The 25,221-nt window shown below is 38.5% G+C and overlaps 1 protein-coding gene across 1 annotated transcript in view; it reads left to right on the top strand.

Moving 5' to 3' along the window:
• The window catches only part of PDE3A (phosphodiesterase 3A), a gene marked incomplete at its 3' end in the record, with an annotated part of 237,920 nt that overhangs the window by 192,948 nt on the left and 19,751 nt on the right, over positions 1–25,221 (top strand). Inside the window, exons 3-9 of the mRNA XM_079540152.1 lie at positions 10,418–10,678; positions 12,927–13,081; positions 15,745–15,860; positions 18,165–18,384; positions 20,824–20,909; positions 21,378–21,547; positions 22,744–22,881. Coding sequence (XP_079396278.1) covers positions 10,418–10,678; positions 12,927–13,081; positions 15,745–15,860; positions 18,165–18,384; positions 20,824–20,909; positions 21,378–21,547; positions 22,744–22,881 — 1,146 coding nt within the window. The remainder of the gene's footprint in view (positions 1–10,417; positions 10,679–12,926; positions 13,082–15,744; positions 15,861–18,164; positions 18,385–20,823; positions 20,910–21,377; positions 21,548–22,743; positions 22,882–25,221) is intronic.

The following is a 25,221-nucleotide window of genomic DNA, read 5'->3' as shown; positions in this document are numbered from 1 at the left end:
TGTACACCTTATATCTCAACAGGAAAATAGTTTTTTCTCGTGTGACAAAAGCAAAGTAAGCCTACAGTATAAGCTAACCAAGTGTGTCTTTACATAGATTCTTGCAGGCCAAGACTGAAGTAGGTTGGAAGCAGTCCTCAGGGCTTGCTGGTCTGTCATCTTAGATCAGTGCTAAGCAAAGAAAATCATTTCAAACATCACAGAAGACATGTAGAGGATAGCGTCTTGTTCTTCTTGTACATGAATTACTGTTTCTCTCTACTCTGTTCTTCATTGAAGTATTTGCCCATATATCACCTAGGAGAGGTAGGGGATTTTCACACATAGTGGGTGCTTAGTGTGCCACTCACAGTTCCTGGCTTCAGACGTGGAAGTAGCTTATAAATTAGAGAAATCATAGCTCTGCAGTGCTGATGATGAAGGATTTGGAGGCTGGAAGTCCCTAAGGCTAAAATTGCTTTTTTTGAATGAGTCATAGTGTAAGAATTTCAAGCCAAGTCTTAAAGAAAAATGATTAATTCTTTTCACAGAGGAATTCATTAGTGATATAAAGTCATGAGAGGGGGGAGGAGGCATCTGTAATATGAGATGGTTATTAAATGGTATTAGTGTGATCACTCTAAATCAGGAGAATAAAGTAATGCAAACTGCAAGGTTTCATAGCAAAGAAAATAAGAAAATGGTGTAAAATTTGACCATTTTAATTGCAGTGAGACAATCACTTGATTTTTATAACATCAAGATTTGTCTTTTTTAGCCTCCCTTGGTTAAAGTGAAAGCATATTCCAGAAAATCAGCCACTAAATATCATAAGTGTTCTGGCCACATGAAAAGGTTCGTGAGATCTTCTGCCCACGTTCCTTCAGCACATGGCCTGTTTCCTTCAAAACACGGCCCAGGATATGCATCTGGCTCTTGCTGTAATTTTCAAATCCCTACCCTAGTTTCAGTAAGAGCAGTCTGAAGTTTAAGGACACTTTATCACTTTATTTGTAACTTCAGTGATAATTATATTCTAGATTCTAATTTCTGTCTTACTCTGATTTTCAGCACTTAGTGAACAGTTCTTTAAACATCAGAGCTTGATTATTTCCCAAATTACTCCCCTTATGGTGGTTCACCTCTGGTTTTCATACACACATTTGATGCTCTCAGCAGCAATTCTTTCTCTTTTTTTTTTTTTCTTTTTAATTTGGAAGCTGTGTTTATTTGCATTATGGTTAGGGTAATATTTAATAATGCTGTTCCTTTAAATCCCATGAAACAGTTCGTTGTGAAGGACTGAGATGGGTGTGATTTTTTAGGCGGCATAGTCTTCACTTCTACAACTTGCTGCTAGTTGCAGTGTCACTTCCCAAGCTGTATCCTGAGAGTCTGAAATATTTTGAAAGGGAGAAAATACAGGAGGATACGGTTCCTTTGGCTTTCTTTTAGTGTAGCTGAGACTGTCAAGTTGGAAATGTGGGAGGATTAGTTAGTTTGCAGGAGGCAGAATGGTGATTATTGCTTTCAATGGATCTTTTTTAAACTCATGCTGGGTAGTTGGCTGCTATGTTTCAGTTCACCATAGAATCAAAATAGCTTCCTGTGCTAGGCGGGCAATTGGTTTGTTGGAGCTGTAAACTCAGATGGGTACAATCACCAGGTATTAATAGGTGGCATATCCTCTGCAATGTGTGCACCTAGCATGCTGCTCCTGATGGGCCCCAGCTGCTATTGCTGCATCTCAGGTCGAGACTCAAGACAGTTGTCACCGTTTTCTTCGCATGAATGCAAACTATCAGCTTCAAGCTACCAATTTGTGACCATCTCATGTACAAATTGAAGAACAATAATGTAAGACAATTGAGGACAGTCTCTGCAGTACAGAACTGTACTCCTCAGTCTGTGTTATTCAAAGCAGATTTGAGCCCCATTTAGCATTTAATTTTTTCCATCTGCTGTGTCTTAAAGAAAGTACTAATTTTTAAAATCCTGTGTTAAGCTGGAGTGTTGTCTTCTTTTCAGGCTGGGATAGTCATGATAGCTGAAGGTTTTTAAGGCAGCCAAATCATACGGAAAGTCCCTGGGAATTGGGTGACTGAGTTCCCATGCCTCTGCTGGGAACACCAAGCACCAGTCTCAGTGTTTCCACAAGATTTCTGAGCTGCAACCAGCAGTCTTAGCCAGAAGTTTGCTCCGTGCTGTCACCTCCAACCAGGAGCTGCTCTCCCTGAATCCTTCTTGCATGATGACATATGCAGAAAGTCGGCAAAACTCCAACTATGTTCATTTGAACTGGGTCTTCCCATGGACCTCAAGGCCTAGCTGTTTCCAGCTCATCCCACACCATTCTGGTGTCCTCCAGTGCCTCCACTACCACACACTCTGGGTGACAACCCCCAGTCCCTTTTTCCTATGATTTCCTGGGGAAGATATGGCAGAAGGGAACTTGGAAAACTACATCAGTACTGGTGTAGTTAATAAACTGGAGTTGTCTTCCATCAAATGTAAATGGTGGGGAATTCTTCACTTACATTAGGTTATGGCCAGCACTTGAATCCACTTAGGTGCAGACTTCCCTACTCTTAAGCCATGAATCTTACCAAAACTTAACACCTCGCTCCTTGAGATGATTTTTTGTTTGGACTTTGTTTGGTTCCAACTACTGCAGTGAGGTACTAAAATGTATTCTCTTTTTCTATCTTATTTTTTGTTTTTAAGTTCTCCTGAGTATTCATAATCTCAAGTTGCCTATTATGTACCATACACAAAAAGCTCTCCCACTTATTGCTCCTTTAATGCTGATGTCTCTACTAAAGCCCTGAGATAGACTTCCCTCTGAGCAGCTGTGACCCATCAAGGCAGATGATCACCCAAGCCTGAGCTCTGAAGAGAGGAGCAATCACTGCAATGCTAATGATTACCATGACCACATCCCTTAGCAAAAGGGATTAGAATTAGAAAATATTTTGTCCAGAGGAGGCCACCAGGATGATCAGAGGGCTGGAGCACCTATGAAGAAAGGCTGAGGGAGCTGAGCTTGTTCAGCTTGGTAAACAAAAGTCTCAGAAGAGACCATACTGAGGCGTTCTGGTAATTAAAGGGAGCTTATAAAGAGGAAGGAAACTGATTTTTTACACGGTCTGATAATGATTGAACAATGGGTATCAGATCAGATATTACAAGGAAAATTTTTCACTCAGAGAGCAATGAGGAACTGGCACAGGCTGCCTCATCCCTGTGGATGCCTCATCCCTGTGGATGCCCCATCCCTGGAAGCATTCAAGGCCAGGTTGGATGGGGCTCTGGGCAGCCTGAGCTGCTGGGTGGCAGCCCTGCCTACAGCTGGGGGTTGGAGCTAGATGATTTTTCAAACCCTTTCCAACCTAAGCCATTTGATGATTCTGTGAATAACTGAGGTGTAAATCTGAGCTGTGGACTGACAGTGCAATTTTGGGTTGTGTTCCTTCACCACTTGGTGTGTTGTGCACAGTGTGTGGAGGTGTGCATGCATAAGACATGCTTTGGTTTCTGGCACACCACAGACTTCATTTGAGACCAGCTCTGGTTTTGGTTTTTCCCAGGGAAAGTGAAGGGTCGTACTGCACACACCATGCCTGCCGTGGATTAAATGGTATCAGTTTACTAAGCATCCTTAGCATGAATAAAGCACTCCGACAGCATTCTCGTAAATGTCTGAACAATTTTTCTAAAATGCTGAAATAATCCACCCCAGGCAAATACCTGACATGGGCCAATTCAGTCTGAGCTTTTTGGCTGACAAAGTTATCACAAACTGTAAGGTCCTGTAATGGAAGAAGTTTAGTCAGCTGTAGCCATGAGTTTTTTGAGTGGTGTCACTTAAGGTAGGGGTGCAGGATGTGAAGACGGTGCTTGCAGCCCAACGAGATTAGCTGTAAATGGTGAGATGCATTCCACAGTTCTTGTAAGAAAACAAAACATTTCCTCCCTAAGCCGCGTCTTTTTCTGAAAGATTCCAAATATTTGCAATGTTGTGATTAATCTGAATAGTTTAAATATTAGAAACATTAAAAATGGTGTTGCTTTCACCCTGATTTTTCTGAAGAAAGTAGGATTATAACATAAGTGTACAACCTTTCAGCTTGCCTGAGCCATATTGAGTGAAGAGGAGATGTTCTCGGCCACATATATATATAATATGTAGTAGAGTTAATGTATATTAAAAAAAAAAAAATGTTTTTTAATTTGAACATAGAAAACAGTGCAACAAAAACATAAAGCTAGCAGATTGAACAGATAAGGCTTATGTGATAGTGCTTCTGGTGGCTTAAAGTGCATTTGATAGATGGGGAGAGGCATCAGAGATGATGGGATGTAGAACGGGACACTGGAGAAAGATCCAAATTAGTGGCCTTTGTAATAGATGACAGGCAGCTTCATGCACAGAGAGATTACTGGGGAGAAAAACTAGAAACCTGCTCACTGCAGTGCCGTAGCCCCCAGCCTGCCTGCCTCCTGCTGGCTGTGTGGCTATAGGGCTGTTGTCAAGAAATGGTATGTTGGTACTGCAACAAGTGCTTAGGGGGCCAAAGCGACAGCTCTGCTGTGAGAGCCATTTTATTAGACCTTCTCTTTGCAGAACTACTCCTGGTTTTGTAGTTACGTGCTTCTGGATGCTTTCAAGCATCAACAGCATAACCAGTGGTGATTAGGAAAGCTTTTTTCTCTGATCAGTGTGCTGAGACAAAAGGAGGGTGCAATATTTAGTCCGACCAAAGAATATGATGAAGCTTGTGGCAAGTCCACCTCCAGAGAGAAGTGGAAATGCTGTACGTCATTAAGGTGGAGTAAAAGTCTTCAGAAATTTCCTACTTCTGAAGAGAAAACCCCAAATCTTGCATTTGGACAAGATGAGAGTGAAATAAATTTTAAAAGTCTGGGTAAGACTCAGTTCTACAGCTTTAAATTCAGAAGTGTGGAATGTCACAGAATTGTCCGCACGCTTTTCTTTTCTCCTTAGTCATCCACTGAAAGGTGGAGTAGTTAAGTTTGTGGCGCCTTTAAAATGATTCATTATTTCCATAGAAGCCAATTCATGTTTACTCTTCAAATCGTTCTGTGGACATTAAAATAATGGAGAATTATATTTGCTTTTAATTTTGTTTCCAGACAGCTTGGCTTGAGTGCTTATGATGTGACTTGGAAACTATATCGCATTGTGATTTACTGTTGCTCGTAATTGTGTGAAGATTGAAGATATGCTGGATGCTGCTCTTTCCCTTTTTCTCCTCCTGCCTCCCCCATTCTTTCACTTACAGAGTGTTCTCGAGTGCAATGTGGTGAAAGGCCAGCACCTCCGCCTTCACAAGGCTTTTCCTTCTACAAGCCACAGCAAATTAATATTTTATTTTTTTAATGTGAGATTATGTGAAATGATTTCTGGTTTCTGATTGATAACTTTTTTTACTTTACCCTCGTTTTTCATGATATTATTATTATTATGTTTTGATTGTTTTGTATAGTCATATTTGTGTAGTCCTGAGGCGGAGAGAGAGCAGTGTTTTTTAGTTGATCTGAATGAGTCCGATCATAGGTAGAGTCAACTGCTTCATAACCAGTATCATTTCATAAACTAAGTTTATTCATCGGCTATTATGGCTATTATTATTCTTATTTTCCTGAATTTATTTTTCATAAATTTTTTTATCTGCCTTTTTTCCTAGTGGATAAAAAGCTATTCTCAGATTTTTATGCATAATACAATTTAGTAGAAGAAAACAAATTGGATTTTGTAAAATGTAAAACAAACGAACAAACAAAGCCCACAGAAGGTTGAAAGTTTTTGTTCCAGCCATATTGCAGAATCCAAAATACATTATTCAAGTCTAAAAATTTGAAGTGAAAATTACAGTTTATCAGAACATTGTTTTCAAATTATATTTAAGACTGCTCCTAGAAGATCAAAATGCCCTGCTCTGGGAAAAATTGCCTGTGTTACAGTGGGCTGTGCTGCCTGTCATTTGGTCCTACAGTTGCAGCAAAATGGGCATTTCTTCATATGTGAAAGTTTTCTTGCACATTCCCAGTTAGCTCCCAGCCATGCAAACCTGGATGATTGCACTGGGTGCTCAGAACTGTGCAGATCTGTCCTTATTGCATAGTACTTCCTACTATGATAACTGCCCATGTTTTGTTTTGTTTTCATTTGAATTTAGAGAAAGAAACCCTTTATTTTATGCGCGAAAAGAAGACCCCAAAAAGTCAAGAAGTGGATTTGGTCCTGGTTAGGAATTGCAAGTGGTATCACAGCCTCAAACACCCACCTGACCGCCAATTTAAAAACAGGGAAAATAAAGAGAGAGGGAGAGTAGGGGAGAGGAGAGGAAGCACAAAGCCAACTGTTCTACAGCATCACAAGGAACTCATTTTTTTCATTGTGCATTTTTAGTTTATATGGTTTGGGTTTTATTTCATAGAATCATTGAATCATAGAATGGTTTGGGTTGGAAGGGTCCTTAAAGCCCCCTCAGCCCCAACCCCACTGCTGTGGGCAGGGCTGCACCCCAGCAGCCCAGTGCCACATTCAAGCTGGCTTTGAGCACCTCCGGAAATGAGGAGCTTCTCTGGGCAGTTGTGCGAGTGCCTCATTGCCCTCTAGGTAAAGAATTCCTGCCTAACATCTAATCTGACTCCCGGCTTTTAATTTAAAACCATTCTCCCTTGTCTTATCAATATCTGCTTCTGTAAAAAGTCAGTCTACCTCCTTTATAGTCTGTTCAGTTTCTTGTTCTCATGCCCTATTAGGCTTTGGTTTTAGCCACCATGTGACATCGCTTAAATCAGCAATAGGTATAAGTCACAAATGAGCAGTAAGCCAGGCTTGTTCAAAACTCATGGGGGGAAACTGCATTCACAATTGTTAGCATAGACAGGTATATGAATATGGACCGGTGCAAAATTAAAATTCACCTTAGATTAGCTGGTTTTTGCTGTCCTTTTGGTTTGATGTGTTTCTTGGTTGTGGTTGTTTGCTGGTTTTTTTTTTGCTTGTCTTGTTTATTTATTATTATCAAGTTAGAGAGTTGTTTGTTTATGTTGATTGCAAGCATGTTATTCATGCCTCTGTTCCCAAGTATCCAGCCTTCGGGTTTAGATGAGTAAAGTGGTTTGGGCAGAATCCAGATCAGTTCATGCAGAGGCTATGCAGAAAGTAGAAAAGTACATAATAGATCTAAGCATGAATTTTGTAAGCACTTTTACTCTAAAAAAAGAGTGTATATATATATATATGTGCATGTGTGTATGCATATATCCTATGACACCAATCTTAAAATTTTCATCAGTTTATTGTCTTACCTAAAACATATGTCACTATGTATATTTTGTAAAAAAAGTTCAAGGTTTCCCTGTCCTTTAAGGAAACTCAGTTTACGTTCTGAGTAAGGGTTTAAAAATCACTTGCAGTCATCTATTTACTGTTTTATTTTAAATCCAGCATGTTAAAATGTTTCATGCATTCATTCAAACTGCTTTGAGAAAATAATAGTTCAAGTATCTGTAATTTTATCAAGTCAGAGTATTTGATAATAAGAATTCATTCTGAAATTGAGCAGGGTGGAAAGCCACGTAACCTTCATGTGAGGTACCAATTGAAAGCGTCTAATCTGCAGGTGCCAAAAATACAAGAAGGTACTATCACAATGCTGTATGAAGAGCTCAGAGGTTTCCACGTGAAGTGGTATTACCCATACTGTATCTAGTGGTGTCAAGTGCAAACTTGCAAAGAGGAAATCACTTAATTTCCCGTTGTCCTCCTGGTGGGGATGTAGGCTGTGGAGATGTGGGCCAAACATGACCTGTGAGGTGCTGGCACAGTTGAGGGGGAGGATGAGATCCAGAGTGATGCATTTGAGGGACCAGACTCTCAAAGAACTCAGTGAAGTCCTGCCCTACAGTCGGGCAGGAATATGACAGACCCCAGACTGACAGCCTCCATGCGTATCAGAGGCCGTATGGTAGACATACACCATTGAGAAGAGCTCTCCCTCACTCCGCTTGGTGCTAATCACAGAGAACAATGCTGGCTGCTTTGCAAAATATTAGTACTGCTGTACAAAATCTGGGCGCCTGCTTATGGCCTGCTGAGTCAGACTTGTTTATTTTGTTGAAGTATTAATCTCTGTCTCTAATCGGCAGTCAACAACTCTAGGCTCCAGGCTTAATAGAATTTCAAACTGTAGATTATGCAGTTTTGCTGAAAGTATGAGGCTTCTATCGTGCTTTGAATTAAATATTCTCCCTCACTCCCCTTTGGTCTGTTTTCCATGGCAGAGGCAAAGATAGATAATTAATTCCTCCCATCCAAAGCCTTGTCTTTTAATTTAAGAATTTTTTTTAGCATTGGCCCAAATCTTCAGTTTGGAACACCGAGAGGTTAAGCAATGAAGACAGCCACTAAATAAACTTCAGCAATTTTTTTTTTTTTTTTCCAGTAAGATGAAATAGCACGCAGTGTATCAAATACTTTCTTTGTCGTGATACCAGATGAAATAAACCAGAAGTGTGGGGAAAAGAGGCTGATCATGACAGTGTGATGAGCATGGAGTGCCATCTTCTGATCCTGTGGCTTGGCTTTGCATGAGCAAGTCGTAGGATGTGAGGAGAGGAGCAGGGGAGGGAAACAGCTATTGCTGGGACCTGATACCCACGCTGTGCCATTGGGAAAGCGGAAAGGAGATGCTGAGCTCTACTTAGCTAAAATAGCACTTTCTTCAGGTACTTGTAAAGCCCTTTGTGAGAGTGAAGCAGCGTCAAGCTCTGTTTTGCTGTTCTTTGGTGTATTTTGAAGTTTAAATGATGTCACTGGTGAGTCATTCCTGGCTCTCCTGCTAAGCAGTCTGCCCAGTTCTCCATGCTGCGTACCTGACGCTCCAGGAAACCCATATGCTCTTTTCACAGACATTACTTCCTCTTTTGGAATTTAGATTTCACTAAAATATACACACAAAAAAAAAAAAAAAGAAGTACAGAATCTTCTGGAGTTATGTCTGAGGCAAACTGCTTATACACCTACTGAAAGTCCAAAACAGTAGGATTGAGTTTATATTTCAGAAGAATGGCAAAGGAAGAAATGTTCAGTCTTGGAGTGTCTTGAATCAGCAATTCCACTTAGAATTTATGATGACAGTGCACCAATAATTGTGGCTGAAATGTCACTGCTGTATTCAAAGTTCAGAACTGACAAAAGATGTGCCTGCTGCATTTCTGTTCTGCTTCTGCACACATCCAGTCTCTCTCCCAGCACACTCAAAAGAACCTCAGTCTTTTGCAATTGTATCATATAGTTGTCATTTCACAGATATGAGACATATTGTGCTTTTGGTAGTAGATTGTTTCTTTTAGCAGCAATATATTGCTCTCTTGGGTTTCAGGACAGATGGTAATCAGAGCCACTGAATGTTGGGAAATCCTGAGGAAGTTCAAAAACGCGTTCACAGATCAATCCTCTTGTGCATACACTGGAAGTCCAGTGCTCCAGCTGTGTTAGATTCCCTGTGCACCTGACTGTGTACAAAGGGGATTTGCCTAGGCCACAGTTATTCTGAAATGCACAGTATACAGAACAGTATCTACATATACTGAGAAAGGTGTACAGGATTTGCCAGTGATACAGACTGCTTTTTGGTGTTATTTCTGCTTATGCATCACTTCAGTTAACAACTCTTTTTGAGGAATTGTGAATTGTAAAATAGAGATACATTTCAAACCTAAGGGAAAGCAAGGACTGCTTGAACTGGTCATGCAAAACTGTAATCATTCTCATTGCATCTTTTTGAATAAAATAAGCATTGAGAAATCCACTTTTTTCTCTTTCTTTTTGTTTTTGTTTGTTTGTTTAGCTGTAGAGTTACTTGAAATTGGAAGTTTTTACCACTGCACTAGAACGCTGTATTTTAACATCATGGTGATATTTTTTAAATTTCAGTATATACTTGGGATTTGATCCTTTCATCTAAGCATAAGTACTGAACATAAATTAGTTGTCCTAGATCCCTCTGTGAACAGAAGAAAGGCATCTTGCAAGAGGGGCTCTTCCCATCCTAAGTTATGCAATGAAATTTATTTGTGCAAATAGCCCCTAGCCATTGATTGTGTCTCCGTAGGGAAGGCTGAACAATTCATTCAAATGGATTAAGTAAACTGCAGATGCCAAAAGCCAGGAAATTAGATATAATGAAGTTCTGAACTCTTTGCATACTCTGAGCATTATGCCTGATGCTCAATCTACTCAGCATGATTCTCCTTACTTAAATAATTATTTCATGTTACTATTTTTCCATTCTGTTGATAACTGCTTTAACAGAAGTTGCTGAGAAAGTTCATCATTGGAGATACTGCTCCAGATGGTTGCAAACTTCTGTTCTCTTACCTGTGCTATTTTTGTCTTCTTCAGTCTTCTGGTACCAGTATCACAGTGGATATTGCAGTCATGGGAGAAGCGCATGGGCTCATTACAGATCTTCTGGCAGATCCTTCACTGCCTCCCAACGTGTGTACTTCGCTGAGAACAGTGAGCAACCTGCTTAATACACAGTTAACCTTCCAGGCCATCCACAAGCCAAGGGTGAACCCTTTGGTATCCTTCAGTGAGAATTACACATGCTCTGACTCGGAGGAATGTCCAGAGAAAGGAGAAAAACTAGCAATTCCCAAGGTGAGTATTGGACAGTAACTCCATCTGTCACCTTATGACTTGGCTCTCCTTTAAGGGACAGCGCTATGCTAGTGGCAGATCTCTTCGGGCTTTTCCTTGTTCGATTCAGGTTACCATTTTATGTATTAATCATAGTTTTCCATAAGAAGAAAATTAAATAGACTACTTATTTCATAGTAAAACAACCCCTGCATATCCTACAACTCATGGCCAGCTAAACTTTTGTTCAGGCACCTTTAAAAGATGATGTTGGACACAAAAAATTCACACAGATGATGCTCATGTTTCATTGTGGGTGCTCGTTGGAGCTTAAGAGAGAAGAAATTATCAGGAACAGGGCAAGCAAAAGCCTTTCAGCATCCAGAATCACAAGTCTGACTCATTAGTTCTCACGAAGAGTTTACCCTCCCACTCCAAAGATTTTTGACACTGCATGAGGGGTGACCAGAAGAATATATTACTGCCTTGACAGATGGCTTTATGAATGCTTGGGAATTCAACAGGGATATAATCATTGTTAACTGTCGATGTTTAGGAAGTTAGCAGCTAGAAAGAACTCAGCTTTGAAAAAGTATGAATTGTATGCTCATTGCTGATGAGCTGTCCTGCAAGGTCTGCATTTCACTTTCAAAGCCAAACCAAAATACTTCTGCCATGCAATCTCACTTGTAAAATTAAATATAGACAGCGTATATTGCCTAGTGAATGCTTTTAACTTTCAGCAGTTGAAATGACACAGCCAGCATTCATTCTAGAATTTTCTGGCATCTGAACTGCAACACTTGTGATTCTTTTTAATTTATTTTAGTATTATGATAATTATTACCCTGCTTGCCAGTGTAACAGCTACATATATGGAATGGGTGTTTGCAGGTCTTGAAACACAAGTTCTAGTTAAGTTTAGTGCATATGTGTGCAGTGACTGTACTCTGGAGGAAAGATTATGTGGAAGAACACTGCCATCACATGAGCAGACACAATGAACCGATTAGTTTGTAGTTGCATAGTACCTAGTGAGGAGCAGAGAAAGGAAGGATGAAGAAATAAGTTAATATTACAGAGGAGTAATTTGACTGAAGAAATCACTGACCTGAATGCATTATGGTTCATATCATTAATAGTTTGCAGTCATTTATTTATGTGTCTAAATATGGATTTAGAGTCGTTACCTTAAGCATCTGACACAGAGCATTTGGGGTAAGAAATTAACTTGCTAACATATTTATCTGTGTGCTTGAGCTTCATACCTAAGAGTATCTTTCATCTTAACTTTCTCAACCCTCTCACAGAGACATTTTTATTTTAGTTCTCAATTATAAAAACTACAATATAATTACAAGAGAAACATTTTACAAAACCATGGTACAAAGGCTCTCTGTCATCATTTCTTATTATCAGTGACTGCGTTCCAAAACTTTGGAAAAATAAACCATATCGTATTAGAGAAAAGGAAGGGTCAGGTGAAAGACAAATGCAGGGTGGTCAAGAAAAATCTTATGTAAAGGATGATGCTCTCTCTAAGCTTTTCAGAAGCTTTTTCAGAAGCTTGAAGTTGAATCTTGAAGATCTCCATACCTGTAGACTCTACAACTTCTCTGGGAACCATTTTCAGTATTTGATCACCCTCACTGTATTAATTTGTTTGTTTGTTTATTTTACATTTAAATGGAATTTCCTGTATTTCCATTTGTGCCCACTGTCTCTTGTCACCGGATCAAAAAGCAGATCCATCATCCTCCCTCTTCTTGCATTCACATATTTATTCACGTTGATAGGATCTACCTTTGAGACTTCTCCAGACTGAACAATCATGGTTCTCTCAGCTTGTTGTTTTATGGCAAGTATACTCCAATCCCTCAATCATTTTTGTAGCCCTGATGACTTGTTTAAGTGCTTTTGGCCGCATCATATAAGATTAACGTTTCCAAAGAACATCATTAATGTTCTCTGTCTCCATTGAACTCCAAGTATTGGACACTAATGGCTATGGAGTTGTGAATATATAGCTTTCCTTAAACTTAAAATAGGGTGGAAATTCTGTACCTTCCAAGCACTTAGAGCACCAGCCTTTGCTGAATTCAGTGGAAGACAGACACCATATTATTTGGATGAATCCAGAACAAAGGTACCTTACCAGATACTGCCAGGTATATTAATCACATGCTATAAAATGTTTTTCTTCTGCACGTTTAAAGTTTTCAGAAGCTTATAAACCTATATAGACTCTAAGCAAGTGATTTTTCTCTAGCGCTTACGAAGAAGTTTGCCTCCAGGACTGCTGAGACGAGTGTCCTCCACTTGGACCACAACAACATCTGCCACAGGTTTACCCACACTGGAGCCAGCCCCAGTGAGAAGAGATCGCAGTGCCAGCATCAAACCTCACGAATCATCTTCATCCAGGTTACATACTATTTCATCTCTCTTTTATGCCCATCTTTGACAACATTTCTTTGGTTCTTTGTGGTGATGTGCATCATTTAAAACTTATAACTCCGAACTATGTTTGAACAATTTCTACACATCTCAGTAAGTCAGGTTACCAAGGAAGTGTCACTCCCAATTTTAGTCAGATCATGCTGTAACTATTACTATTACCAGAAAGCAAAATGAAAACAACAGCAACAAAAACCAAACTGTTTATTCTAGCAAAGTAAAGGTTTCAGAAAAGTTGAGTGTTTCTTCTGCATTTAAAAATCTGTTGGTAATAGTGGAGAAGATAGGACCTGAGAAGGCCCAGCATCCACAGATGGATAATTTGGTTGAATATAACCCCAGAGCACTACTTTCATCAGCCTCTCTATCATACAGGGAGCCTAGGTGCTCAAGGCAGCTTGCAGAGTACACTGAATGTCTTGTGCAAGAAAAATACATGGCTAGCCAAACTTCCCTTTATAAGGAGTCCCATGTATCTCAGTAAAAGTAAATACAAAGAAGCTATAATCAAATGGAAATATTATTCCAGTCATCAGTCTGTGGTTTGCAGGGTGCATTTGATTTATACTGTTGATCCCAAATTCTCACGCACTATTTAAGCATCCTAAGATGGGAATACAAGGGAGAAGGAAAGAAATTAAATATTATTGTTGGTCCTTTTCTACAGTTGTTATATAACTGTGCTTGATGAGCCAACTGTGCAGGCTATCAATTCTTTTTGCATTTAATGTCGCCAATTGTGTAATTATAGCTCTGTCAAGCCTTCCAGCCTACTGTTTGCAGTTCTTTTACAGTAGGAGAAAGAATGCATATTCCAGAAAGGGGAAAAATGAAGCCCATAAGTAAGTCCAGCTTTAAAAATGTTGGCAGAGCAAAACAGATTTACTCTCAAGGAAAATAATGTTGAACTGAAGGGGAAAAAAAATCCTGATTATCTGCCACTTCCCCTGAACCAAAATCAACCACACTACAGGTCATAAAATAGGGATTGTTTCATGAATTGGAGAAGAGAAGGTGTGACAATGGAGTTGGTCTGTGGTAGTTTCTGCAATAAGAAACTGTTCATCTTGTTCCCTATACACTAGATTTCCATAGTCACAGATTTGCAAAAATCCCCCTTAAATCTCTGTTTAAGATTAGGAGTCTTATGTGTCTTTGTCACAAAAATAGTAAGTCATAGTCATCTTTTAGCTTTAAATGATTTGGGAAAAAAAACTTCCCTATTCCTGCTTTCAGTCACATCTCTGTCCGGTGAATCTTCCTTAACAAGTCAAATAATACAGTTGTGGTCGTTTATTTCTTTGCCTGTTTTGTTGGTTTTGTTTTTCTTTATGGTGAACCAGTGCTTTATATTCTTTCTGCCAACTGACAACCCTCCACTACTCCAAACCAAACCAACCAAACAAACAAAAAAACAACAAAAAAAAACAACCAACCAACCACAAAAGATGACGACAACAATAACAAAAAAGAGCTGGTTTCTATCTTTCTACATCATTACGTATTATAGAAATTTGAGGCAACGAAGACAACCAGCAGAAGTTGACAAGGCAGTGCTTGCTTATTCATCACAGTAAAGTATTAGTGGAATTAAGACACGTTTTTGCTTCTTTCTCCCCCCACCCCCCCAAGTTTGGCTAAGACTAGGCTGCTTTAAAAGGCTGTCTTCTGCCTTGTATGTCCTCTCATCAATTGGCGTGGGAAGAAGGATGTGGACGTGAGGCTTTGAGGAGGAGTGTGGAGCTTGAGAGAGAGACCTAGTCGATCAGTTCAGAGAAGTCTTTGTCCTCATAATAAAAGCCGAGTGCTGCCTCACTGCAAGAAGCTGACTTTTGATGACTGACCTTCAGGAGAAAAAGTGATAAATATAGTATTGCTACTTTACAAAACTGTTTGGCTTCTTCTGGTAAATGAACTAATAATGACTGAAAGCATGTCTCCTTTCTCATGTGAGAGACAAACATTTGATCATTGTCACTTTGCCACTCCCACAAAATACACATCCTTTTTTCCTTTAGAGAATTTAACATGGATCAGTAAGCAATGTTCTCAGGATCTGTCAGTAGGATTTATATCTGAGATGTAGCACTAGATATCCAGAGCACAAAGTGCTCCACCCAGGGAAGAGGCACACCACCACCAGCAGCAATGCAGTGCTCTGCTAAGCCTCTTCCGGTCTCCTGAAGTCTCTTCTATTGCCCAAAGGATTAATAGATATCTGTCTTCATGGTTGCATCAGAATCAAGGAGATATCAAGGAGACTGATTTTTCACTTACACTGAGAATTTCTGGCACTTCTGGTTGTTGTAAAGTGGTATTAAAAGACCACATAAATTTAACGTATTTCAAGCCAATTTTGAAGTGTCTTTTTAGCTGATCTTTGTGTAAGTGAAGTGAATAGGCATGAGGACAGACGGAATTCCAGGACTGCCTACATCGTAAATATTTTTTCTGAATATAATATTCCTTACAAATAGCAATCCAGCTAGCAGATAGATGCTATTTTCCTCATCAGAGATTTTGTGCCTTCTCAGTACCAGAAAGTTCTTGCTCTGTCTTCTGATATGTTCAGATTTTCCATGTAGGTTTTACTGTGTTGACAAAGGCTTGTTTGCCTTCTCATTTCACAGCACTGACTCTTGGAACAGTTCCCTTCTGATGACAATCACAAAGAGCAGGTCCTTCTCTACGTCTTATGCCATGTCTCCTACCAACCACCTGAATGCCAAAAGGCAGAGCCGCCAAGGTGAGTGGTTGCCCATGGTCTTGTTGGACTCACTCAACTTCTTGGGAACTCGGTGACTAGAACATGCAGCTGCTTTTATTCTCTGCCCAATCTGTATATTTTGTTATTTTTCCATGAGTATGAATATATCCATTTACTTTATTTAAAAAATAATCAGTGGCTTAAGATGGTTCCATTGGCAGTACGTAACAATTCTTGCTGGGAGTTGCTCTAGATAAATTTGTAAACCTATTAATTAACAAAATATGTCTTAATTTATGCTTGGAAGCATAGCATTTTAAAGTACTGCTAGCTATATGTGTTTTGGCAAAATTCTCAAGTATAATTTCACATTGTATCAAAGTTACTGTTTTATTTCTTCAACTCTGAATGTTAAAAATTTCTGCAGATGGATACACTTAAAAAAAAAAAATATGTCATTCATCATCTTCTCTTACTTTGATTGTTCAAGGTTACTTCTGATAGCAAGATGTTTTCTCTCACTTTTGGCAAGAAATTCTTAAATGTCAGATTATTCTAAATAGCTTGTTTTTGTTTCTTTGTTTTACTTACCCTGGTAGGAAAATGTTCAAATGACAGGAGTCCAGACTAGCAAAAGAGAGCTGGCTGTGATTACAAATATTGTTGTGAAAGTCAGTGTATGAATTCTGAAACTTGCATTAAGTTGTTGAAAGATACATATATTGCATTCTGTGGCAGTCATAAAAGTTACCTGATAGCTTATACCTCGAATATAGTTAAAAATCCAACTTAATCTCTTGTTCAACTAGAAGGCTTAGAAGTGTTTTTAAAACATATTTTTGTCAGATAGAAAGCAGATCTCAGTAGCTGTGAAACAGAGCTTTATTTACAGATTATTATTACAGAACTTTATCTATACAGAAATAAAATTTCTGTAATTTAATTAAATTTCCATGTCATGACCATTGGATAACTTTTTAACTGCTCCATAGGCTGTAGCTTTCTGATCTCAAAACTAGTATATTATCTTCGTGGAAATCACTGAATTAAGACAGCAACATGAATCTTGTTTTCCGAGGAAATTCTGTAATCAAAAACTTAGATGATGTTGAATATCTCAAAATTACAGTTTAGCAACTGTCAAAGATTATTTATTACTCATCGATGGGCAACAGAAATCATATTTTAACCTCACGTCTCATTAGGACGTGATATCAGGAGAAAGCACTGGAACTATAGACATATATCCTGCCAACTTAAGCCAACATACGGCCTCATTCTAAGTTAATTGTGTCTGGAATGCATTTAGATAGCAGGCACAATTCAAGCATGAAACCAGTTAAAGCTCCCAGTTTACATTATTCAATTCATCTGGAGATGAACCTGGTAGATGAACTGAGGTTGAGTTCCTACAGACTTTAGAACTGAGTTCATGAGGTATGCCTACTTAAAAGCATTTCCATTAAAGAGAGATGCTTTTTGCACCCCTATGCTTTATTGTAACGGAACCATTTTGTCTGAGACTAGAAAATGTAAGTTGGATTTGAAGAAACAGCAGCAATTTATATCACGCACTGGGTTCACTGATGCGTTTCATTTTGGAGTGGTGCTGAGATAGAATTGAAGACAGGAAGAACAATGCTAATGTTTGCACATGTGAATATTACTAGATTCTAGATCAGCAGTACAATACGATGTGTTACAGGTAATGGTTATGAGTTTTCCATTGTGAGGAAGACATAATTGAAAATAAGTTCAAAGTGCATCAAAAGAGGCCAGAATCAGGAAGGAATGCAGAAATGGCACCATAAGTATAATATTTTGTATTAACATAATGTATAATTACTAAGAATTGCTTTTTTAATTATTATTCTTTATATATTGCTAATAATCTCACATGTAGAAATCCAAATTTGCTGAGAATGTGGGTTAGCCATTCTTGTCCCTTCTGTACAGATGAAGACAGTAAAGCGAGGAGAATCTATAGATATGTCTGGGGCCTGGCTTGTTGGAGTTTGGTGCTTCTGTTACTGGAACATACTGATACCAGTAGTGACGTTCCCAATGCATGCTTTTCATTTCATGCCTTCTACTTTATTTATCCTACCCAGTAGGGAGAATGCTTTGAGCACAATCTTCTGCAGGTGGAAGCAGCTGATAGTAATGGAGCTTCATCATTCTGTGACAGCCATCAGCTTGGCTGAGAATAGAGGAGCGTTTTTTCTCTATTTTTCATTTTGGAAGCTATGCTTCTGCTTATGTATTAAAAGAGCACTATTTGTGCACTCAGTGAACTTGACCATCTACTGCTACTGTTAATTGACAAGACTCTTCTCTTGCCAGGTATCCCACCAAATATTTCACCACTCACCTCTCCATGCCATTCACCTCTTCAAGGGACGCCTGCTACAAGTCCTACCGGAAAGACATCTTCTGTGTCATTTCCAGACTCTACAGATACTGACACCAAGCAAGGTTTAAAACCACACAAAGTCTTAACTGCTACTCAGAGTGCACCTAGCCTGTCAGAACCTAACATCAGCTCCTCTGTCGTCTGCAGCAGGTAAGATGGTAGTTTGACATATGTTGGATCATTTGACATTGTCTCACAAACTTTAGATGCATGTACAAGTTCTTGTAATCTGCTACAGTATTGATATTTTAACATATTTAAGCAGTTCTCAGTGTGTAATTGTGTAGGTTGCTGCTACAAAGTGATTTTATAGTGAAAGACTGTTAGCTACATACAGCTTTTACATGTCTGCTTCATGAACGAATGCTTCATCAGTAGCTTTCAGACCTGAAAGTTGGATTTTGTGCTAATAGCTTGAGTTTCTCATGCCATGCTGCCAACATGAGCAACCACTTTGAGGTCATAGGCCAAGTCTTTCAAAACAGGCACCTGAGGTTAGATACAAAAATATAACTGCTAGAGTTTAAAATCTGCTGGCCTATAACCCTCTGCCTACTGTCTGATAGCAGTGTTCCAGCAGTGCCTGAAGAATAAGGAATTTGGAGGACTGGCTCAGGAGTGGAACTTGTCTTCCCTAAGTAGAGTCAGATTATGTGGCATTGGGATTTTTTTCAGAACTCACCTGCTGCTGAGTTCCTCTTACTGCCATAAGTTACAGTAATGGTTTAATTTCACACTTTAAGGCGTCTCATTATTAGATTTGTCAAATTAAGCTACTGGAGCTTTCAATATATGTCCAGCTCAGAATAGCTGTAAACACTGGTATTTAGAAGCTGGCTCCAGTACAGTTTCAAATTGATCTTACCTTTTAGTTGTTACTTCTAATTTAGTAGTAAGTTGTTTGTGAGTATTGGCTAGCCAGCAGGCACCATGTTTGAGCTTTCACAGTGTAGAGTGCTGTATTCATGGTACGTGGTGTTCTATATTTACTTCAAAAAACCTGCCTTGCCGCAAAGTAATACCAACTCAGCAAGCCTTTGCAACCAACAAATCAACTCCCTCCCTCAACAACAATCACAGAGGTAATAAACTCTCAGTGGATTCTGTACTTTGAATCAGATCCATTCAGGCGATGGATCTGATTCCATCAGCAGTTTTGCTTTCACACAAAGTGACATATGATAAGACAACCGAGTGTGAAGGTGTTATTGAACATGAGCATGTACTAGGCAATGCTGTTAAAATAATGTCTCTTAAAATAAGTCATGTCTCTTAATTTTGTTTAGTGGGTGAGGCAGGTATCTAGTGAAATAATGTTCAAAAATGCTGTGATTAAGAACTATATTATAATCCCTGCATGTAAAGGGGATTGGTTTAAAGTGTTTTGTTTGGGCCACACATACTAAATAAGTATGAATTTGTATGTGATCTGAAAGCAAAAAGGTGCATTCATAATAACACTAAAGCCTTGTGACACAACCAGTCAGAGGCTCTGTTCTTCTTATTTACATTTTGGCTTGTTATCACTGAGCTTATGGAAATTGTGCCATGCATATCATAACATGGATTTGTAGTTTTATTTTAAATTCTTTCAGATCTTCATGATTGCAGGATGTACCAAATTCCAGAATATGTTTTTGATGACCCTGACAAATAGGATTTCAGCCATTTTTGTATGGTGCTCTTACAATGATGTAAAGTTTCTAGTCTGAAGATTTACCAATTTAAACACTTTTTTTAATTTTCTCTTCGCAAAGACTATTTGTACCACAAAATATGAAGTAAAGCTAGAGAAAGATGTTAAAATGTCAACATGGGAAAATTTGTTATAATGCTTCTAAACATTCTTCCATCAGGAAGAATGGAACATCGTTACCTGAGATGTTCCAGCTAGCACTGTACTCCTGCTTAAAGGGAATCACACAAAAAGAGTAAAGCATTTTAGTGGAAATAAAGAGCCAGGCATTTGGAAAAGCCTTACTATTACAGTCCTTCCCACAGAGTCTGTTCTGGCAGCGATTAAGCAAATTCTTTTGTGTTGTTTTTTTTTTGCTAAATGTTTGGATGCCAAATCAGTCACCTTGTATTCTATCCCACACTCCCACTTTGTTCTGCTATAGTTGGTTTGTTGTCACTGCAGTAATGGCAAAATAACTTTTTGCATTATTAAGAGAAACAACGTGATGATGTTGAAATGCAATTATATAGCATTGTACGGCATTCTGGCAAATTTTCACTCTTTAATCCATGCTCACAGTGCAGCTGTAGTACAAATAGTACAAATTTTTGTTTGTTTGTGTGTTTTGTACTGGTAAACTTATAAATTTAAAAGGTGTCATATAGTTTAACTGTAGGCAACACAAATTAATTGCATTGGTCAGATAATATAAGGTATAAACCTGTCTTTTTCCATTTCTGTCTTCCAGTAAAACTTCAGCTCACTCTTATAATTTTGTCTTTAGAATACAGTCGATGCCATAGCTTGCAATATATGACTTAATCATTTATTGCCAGCAGGAATTCTTTTTCCATAAGACTATCCAATGCACGTGGTCTTTATATTGTGTATGTTCCTTGATGTTGTTTCAGCTGCGGCAGACCCTACAACCAAATAGAAGCTGGTGATGGTACACTAGATAGGAGTGATGGTACCACCCACACCCTAAATAGAACAGGTAATTCTTTGTTGAACAAAAGCTTCTCATCCTTTAAAATGTAATAGTTGTTCACTGAAAGGGCAGATATGCCTCAGTCTCACAGAAAGAAAACACATGAAGGTGAGACCATACAAACTGCCTTTGAGGCTTCTTTCCTTTCTTGCTTGTTCAACCCCTGGAAAAGTCTCCTGAAGAATACAGATACATTGCAAAAATAAATATGGTTTCCCATACAGTTTAATCTAAGCTAGCCAGCACAAATAATGGCCATCAAAATTTTTCCTGGTTTTCAGTCTCTGTTCCAGTTTTTTACACTCTGCAGGATATATGCTTTAATACCTTTGGACAGCTTGTTCAACTTTAGACCCAGCCAAGCAGCACAGATGTATTATGAGTCAGAGATCCTGTTAATATTCAGAAGGTCACAGGATGACATTCTTGCAGTCCTTGCTGTTCATACAACCAGCTTTGCTACTTGTTTTCTAGATGATCCTGCGCAAGCCACTTCTGACTATGAGACCAACAACAGTGACAGCAGTGATATTGTACAAAATGATGATGAGGCAGATTGCTCCAAAGAAAAGGCACGGAAGGGATCTGTCTGTAGGACGTATGCACCTGAGACCATCATTCTGCATCCTTTGATACCACCTGAGGTAGCTTGTTTAAATTCTGTTGTCCATACTGGCTGAATGTATGCAGAATCTCACAAAAAGAAGAAAGAAGAAAAAATAAATAACCCTCTAGGGCAGCAAAAGATTTAGTCCATGATTTAAAGCAAAAAAAAAACCATTAGGCTCATCTCTTTTAGTAGCTTCTAAGCACTGACCACCTGTGAGGCGCTAACCATATATTTTGATGAATTAGTATAAGCTTATGGATCTGGCATTTGGCACTTGTGAAGCATTTGGCTTCTGTGTTAGTGTTGCCTTTAAGGGGAATAGATTGAAAGGAAAAGAAATGACCATCTCAGACTACCAGCATGATGTACTGTCTTCCTGCTCAGCCACTTCAGCTTCTCAATGGCCTTGCAATCTTGATAATATATAGCGAGCCTTCATTTAAAATAAGTGAACACTTCCTGCATGATATCATCATCATCAGATGTCTTGAACGTAAGAACACTGACAAGTGTTGATCTTCTCACAACTGCTGTATTCAGCTGTGAATTTGATTCAGAGGTTATTTTTTTTTACAATCTGCTGTACAGCTGGATTAACAAATTTAACTTGGCTTGACCTCTTGAAAAAATCATTCTAATCTGTTGAATCGAAGTTGGACATGCTGAAAGCAGGCATTTTTCCTGAGATATTTACTCATTTACAGTTTCATAGAAATAAAGAAATACAAGGAAGTGTTCAGGAGAAATGTTATAGTAGGGGAGTACCCCATCTTTCGTTTGCAGGCCTGGAAAGTGGTGGTCTCGATTTGATAAGTCTTCCCTAACAACATGCTCCACTAACCAGGATAGACTGTAATGGATGTGTCCTGATGCAGAAGGAGAAACTGAACATTTTCCCCTCTGCACTGCAGCAAATTTTACAATGAAGAAAACTCAGTTGGAAATGAATGAATGGTTCCCATGAATGAATGAATGAATGAATGTCTGTCATGGATAAGTTCAGAGACTGATGTTTCATAATACAGAATTTCCTATCCATGTGAGCGAAACAAATTATAAAAGAGTGTCTAGCTGCAGGGCTGGTAGAAATGAGGACAGCTCTGCTGAGCTGAATAAAACACCATTGGCTTAGAAATGATTCTAACATGACCTTAGTTTTTCAGAACATAAATTTTTTGCATGAGTTGCTTCACAGAACTGAAATTTATTTTATTCTATTTTCTGGCATAGGACAAGCCTGTACTCGCTCCTGAGCCTCTGGTTATGGACAACTTGGATCCTCTAATGGAGCAGCTTAACAGCTGGAACTTCCCAATCTTTGATTTGGTAGAAAAAATTGGAAAGAAATGTGGTCGGATTCTCAGTCAGGTAAGAATGACATCTCATCTGTGATGACTCACTAGATTATTGAGATTTATTTGACATAGTGCTAAGACCCATAAGCTGATTATCCTATAAATGATGATCTCTGATACGTAAACTAGAGCTGACAGTATGAATTCCTTGTCAATAAATTTCTTACTTGTAAATTCTCATCACTTTTAGTTTAATAATGTGAAAGAAAAAAAAAGCTAGATATCTATTCTCTCTGCTTCTGTTCACAAACAAGTTCACATAAACCCTTTTGAACATCCTTACCTATCTACAGGATCTGCTTTCATCCCTTACCAAGTATTTTGTGAAAGGATTTCTTGTGGGGTCCACTGTGGGAGAGCTAAACAGTAAAAATACTCAGTTTAATGCAGGAAATCCTTTTCTATATTGGAGATTTCAGTCAGGCAGTGCAAGAAAGTAAGGTTTCAAGAAGTGGGGAAAAAAATAGTCTTTGCTATATTTCCTCACCTTTAAAGAATGAATATTTTGGTAGTAAATTAAGATCATTATTCTGTAAAACTAATTTTCTATGAATGGGGATGTGAGAGCCTTCTGCTCTTTCTTTTCAGATGTTGATTTTTCATTCCCTTCTCTATGTTGAATGCAGATACTGACACAGCCCTTCCGTATTCAGCACAGTTGGTATCAATTCCATAATCAGTTTCTTGGCTGAACTCTGCTCTGTGGTTTCCCTTTTCCTAGCATATTGACATTTTTTTTCTCTAATTGAGGTATTAAAGTTTATTAAATGGAAAATCAAGTAATTATATTTAGGATGGTGGGGAGAAAAAAAAAAAACAAAAACACAGGAGACTGATATAGTATTACTTTACAAGGTATTATGTAGCAATGAGCACTGGAAAGAAGTATTTGTTTATTGGTATGTGGGAAAATTAACACCCACACACAAGCAGAGCGGCCAGTCCATCAGATTTGAGAGCATGGGCTGCCTTTTATCATTCTGTATTTTTCAAGTACCATATATACCTACCCAGCTTACCAACTCTCTAGGTTAGTTTTGGAGAAACAGGCAAATTATGGCTGGATATGGGCATTGGTATATATTCACCATTGATCAAGACAACCGTGCGATATGCAGGAGGCACGTGATTAACATTCTCTTCTACATGTTCTTTGTCATGATTTTGTTTAGCAGCAGAGCATCTTACAGACTCAGGAATGAAACATAAAGAAAAATAGAAACATTTCTAGTGTCATAACTAGCAGTTTGAATGATCAAGTTTGAATGAACAAAAGTTTCTTCTAGCTTTGTCTGGCTACTTGTGTAGGTCTTAGACACTTTACCAAGTTGCATGGAATTCTGTACCTCTCAGGACAATTTCCTTCTGCTGCCCAGACTTTTCATTAAGACTCCACACTCTGTTTATGAACATTTTCTTCTTGAACATATTGTTCTGTGTATATTCTCACTGTTGCAGTGTCACAAAAAGAGGCCTATGAAATTGAATAGAGAAGCATAAATAAGTAATATTTGTGAAAATTTACCATCTTCTGTAGCAGCTGTTCACAACAACTCCCACTGTCTTAGAGCAAAATGTAGCAAGTTCAACCTTGTTCTTAAAATAAAGATAATTTCTATTGTTCTTTCCTCCACCTACTAAGATGTTCCTAACAAAATTATTTTCAGAAGTAAGAGATCCAAAATAAGCAATTTGTTTACTGCAGATAAAACGTATTGTCTTTTTCTTGTATCATTTCAAAATGCTGGATAGTATCAACAAAGGAAAACAAAAGCTCTAATGATTTATTCTCTGCTTTTTGCCATTAAGTGGACTCATCCACTAAAAAATAAGTAAATTAACAAGCTGAATTAACTATGTTTGTCTTGCTAGGTTAAATTTATGAGATGGAACAAAATGGAGTTGACATGTGCCTCTAGGGAGGCATTCAGTTTAGGAAGCAAATGCTGGCATAACGACTTTAAAGCTGCTTGGGATGTCTGTTTCTTCTTTCAGTAATGTTAAATTTATTTAGATATATAAAAAGACCCTGAACCAGTTGGTGGCCATAGAGGCATCTATGCAAAATACAGTGGAAAGCACCCTAAACATGGCACTAACCAATATGCATAATAGGGGTTAGGGAGGAATTTGCATACCAATCTAATTTCAGAAAGGAACAGCAAAGCTTCCAACTGAGATGGTGCTTCACAACAGGCCATAAAGTTAGATAATGCTTTCAGTCACAGTTCTTACAACTCCTACATAAATAAAGACCTGCAGAAGAGAAACTCATGTTCTTTGGAAAGCAAATAAAGGATGTGTTAAAGGATAGGCTAAGGTCAAGATCTCTCTCCAGCTTTTATTGCAAAGC

The sequence above is a fragment of the Tetrao urogallus genome (assembly GCF_951394365.1).
Source record: "Tetrao urogallus genome assembly, chromosome: 1".
NCBI classification, from domain to species: Eukaryota; Metazoa; Chordata; class Aves; order Galliformes; family Phasianidae; genus Tetrao; species Tetrao urogallus.
The sequence above is the reverse complement of the archived record's forward strand: the minus strand, read 5'-3'. Positions and strand labels throughout refer to the sequence as shown.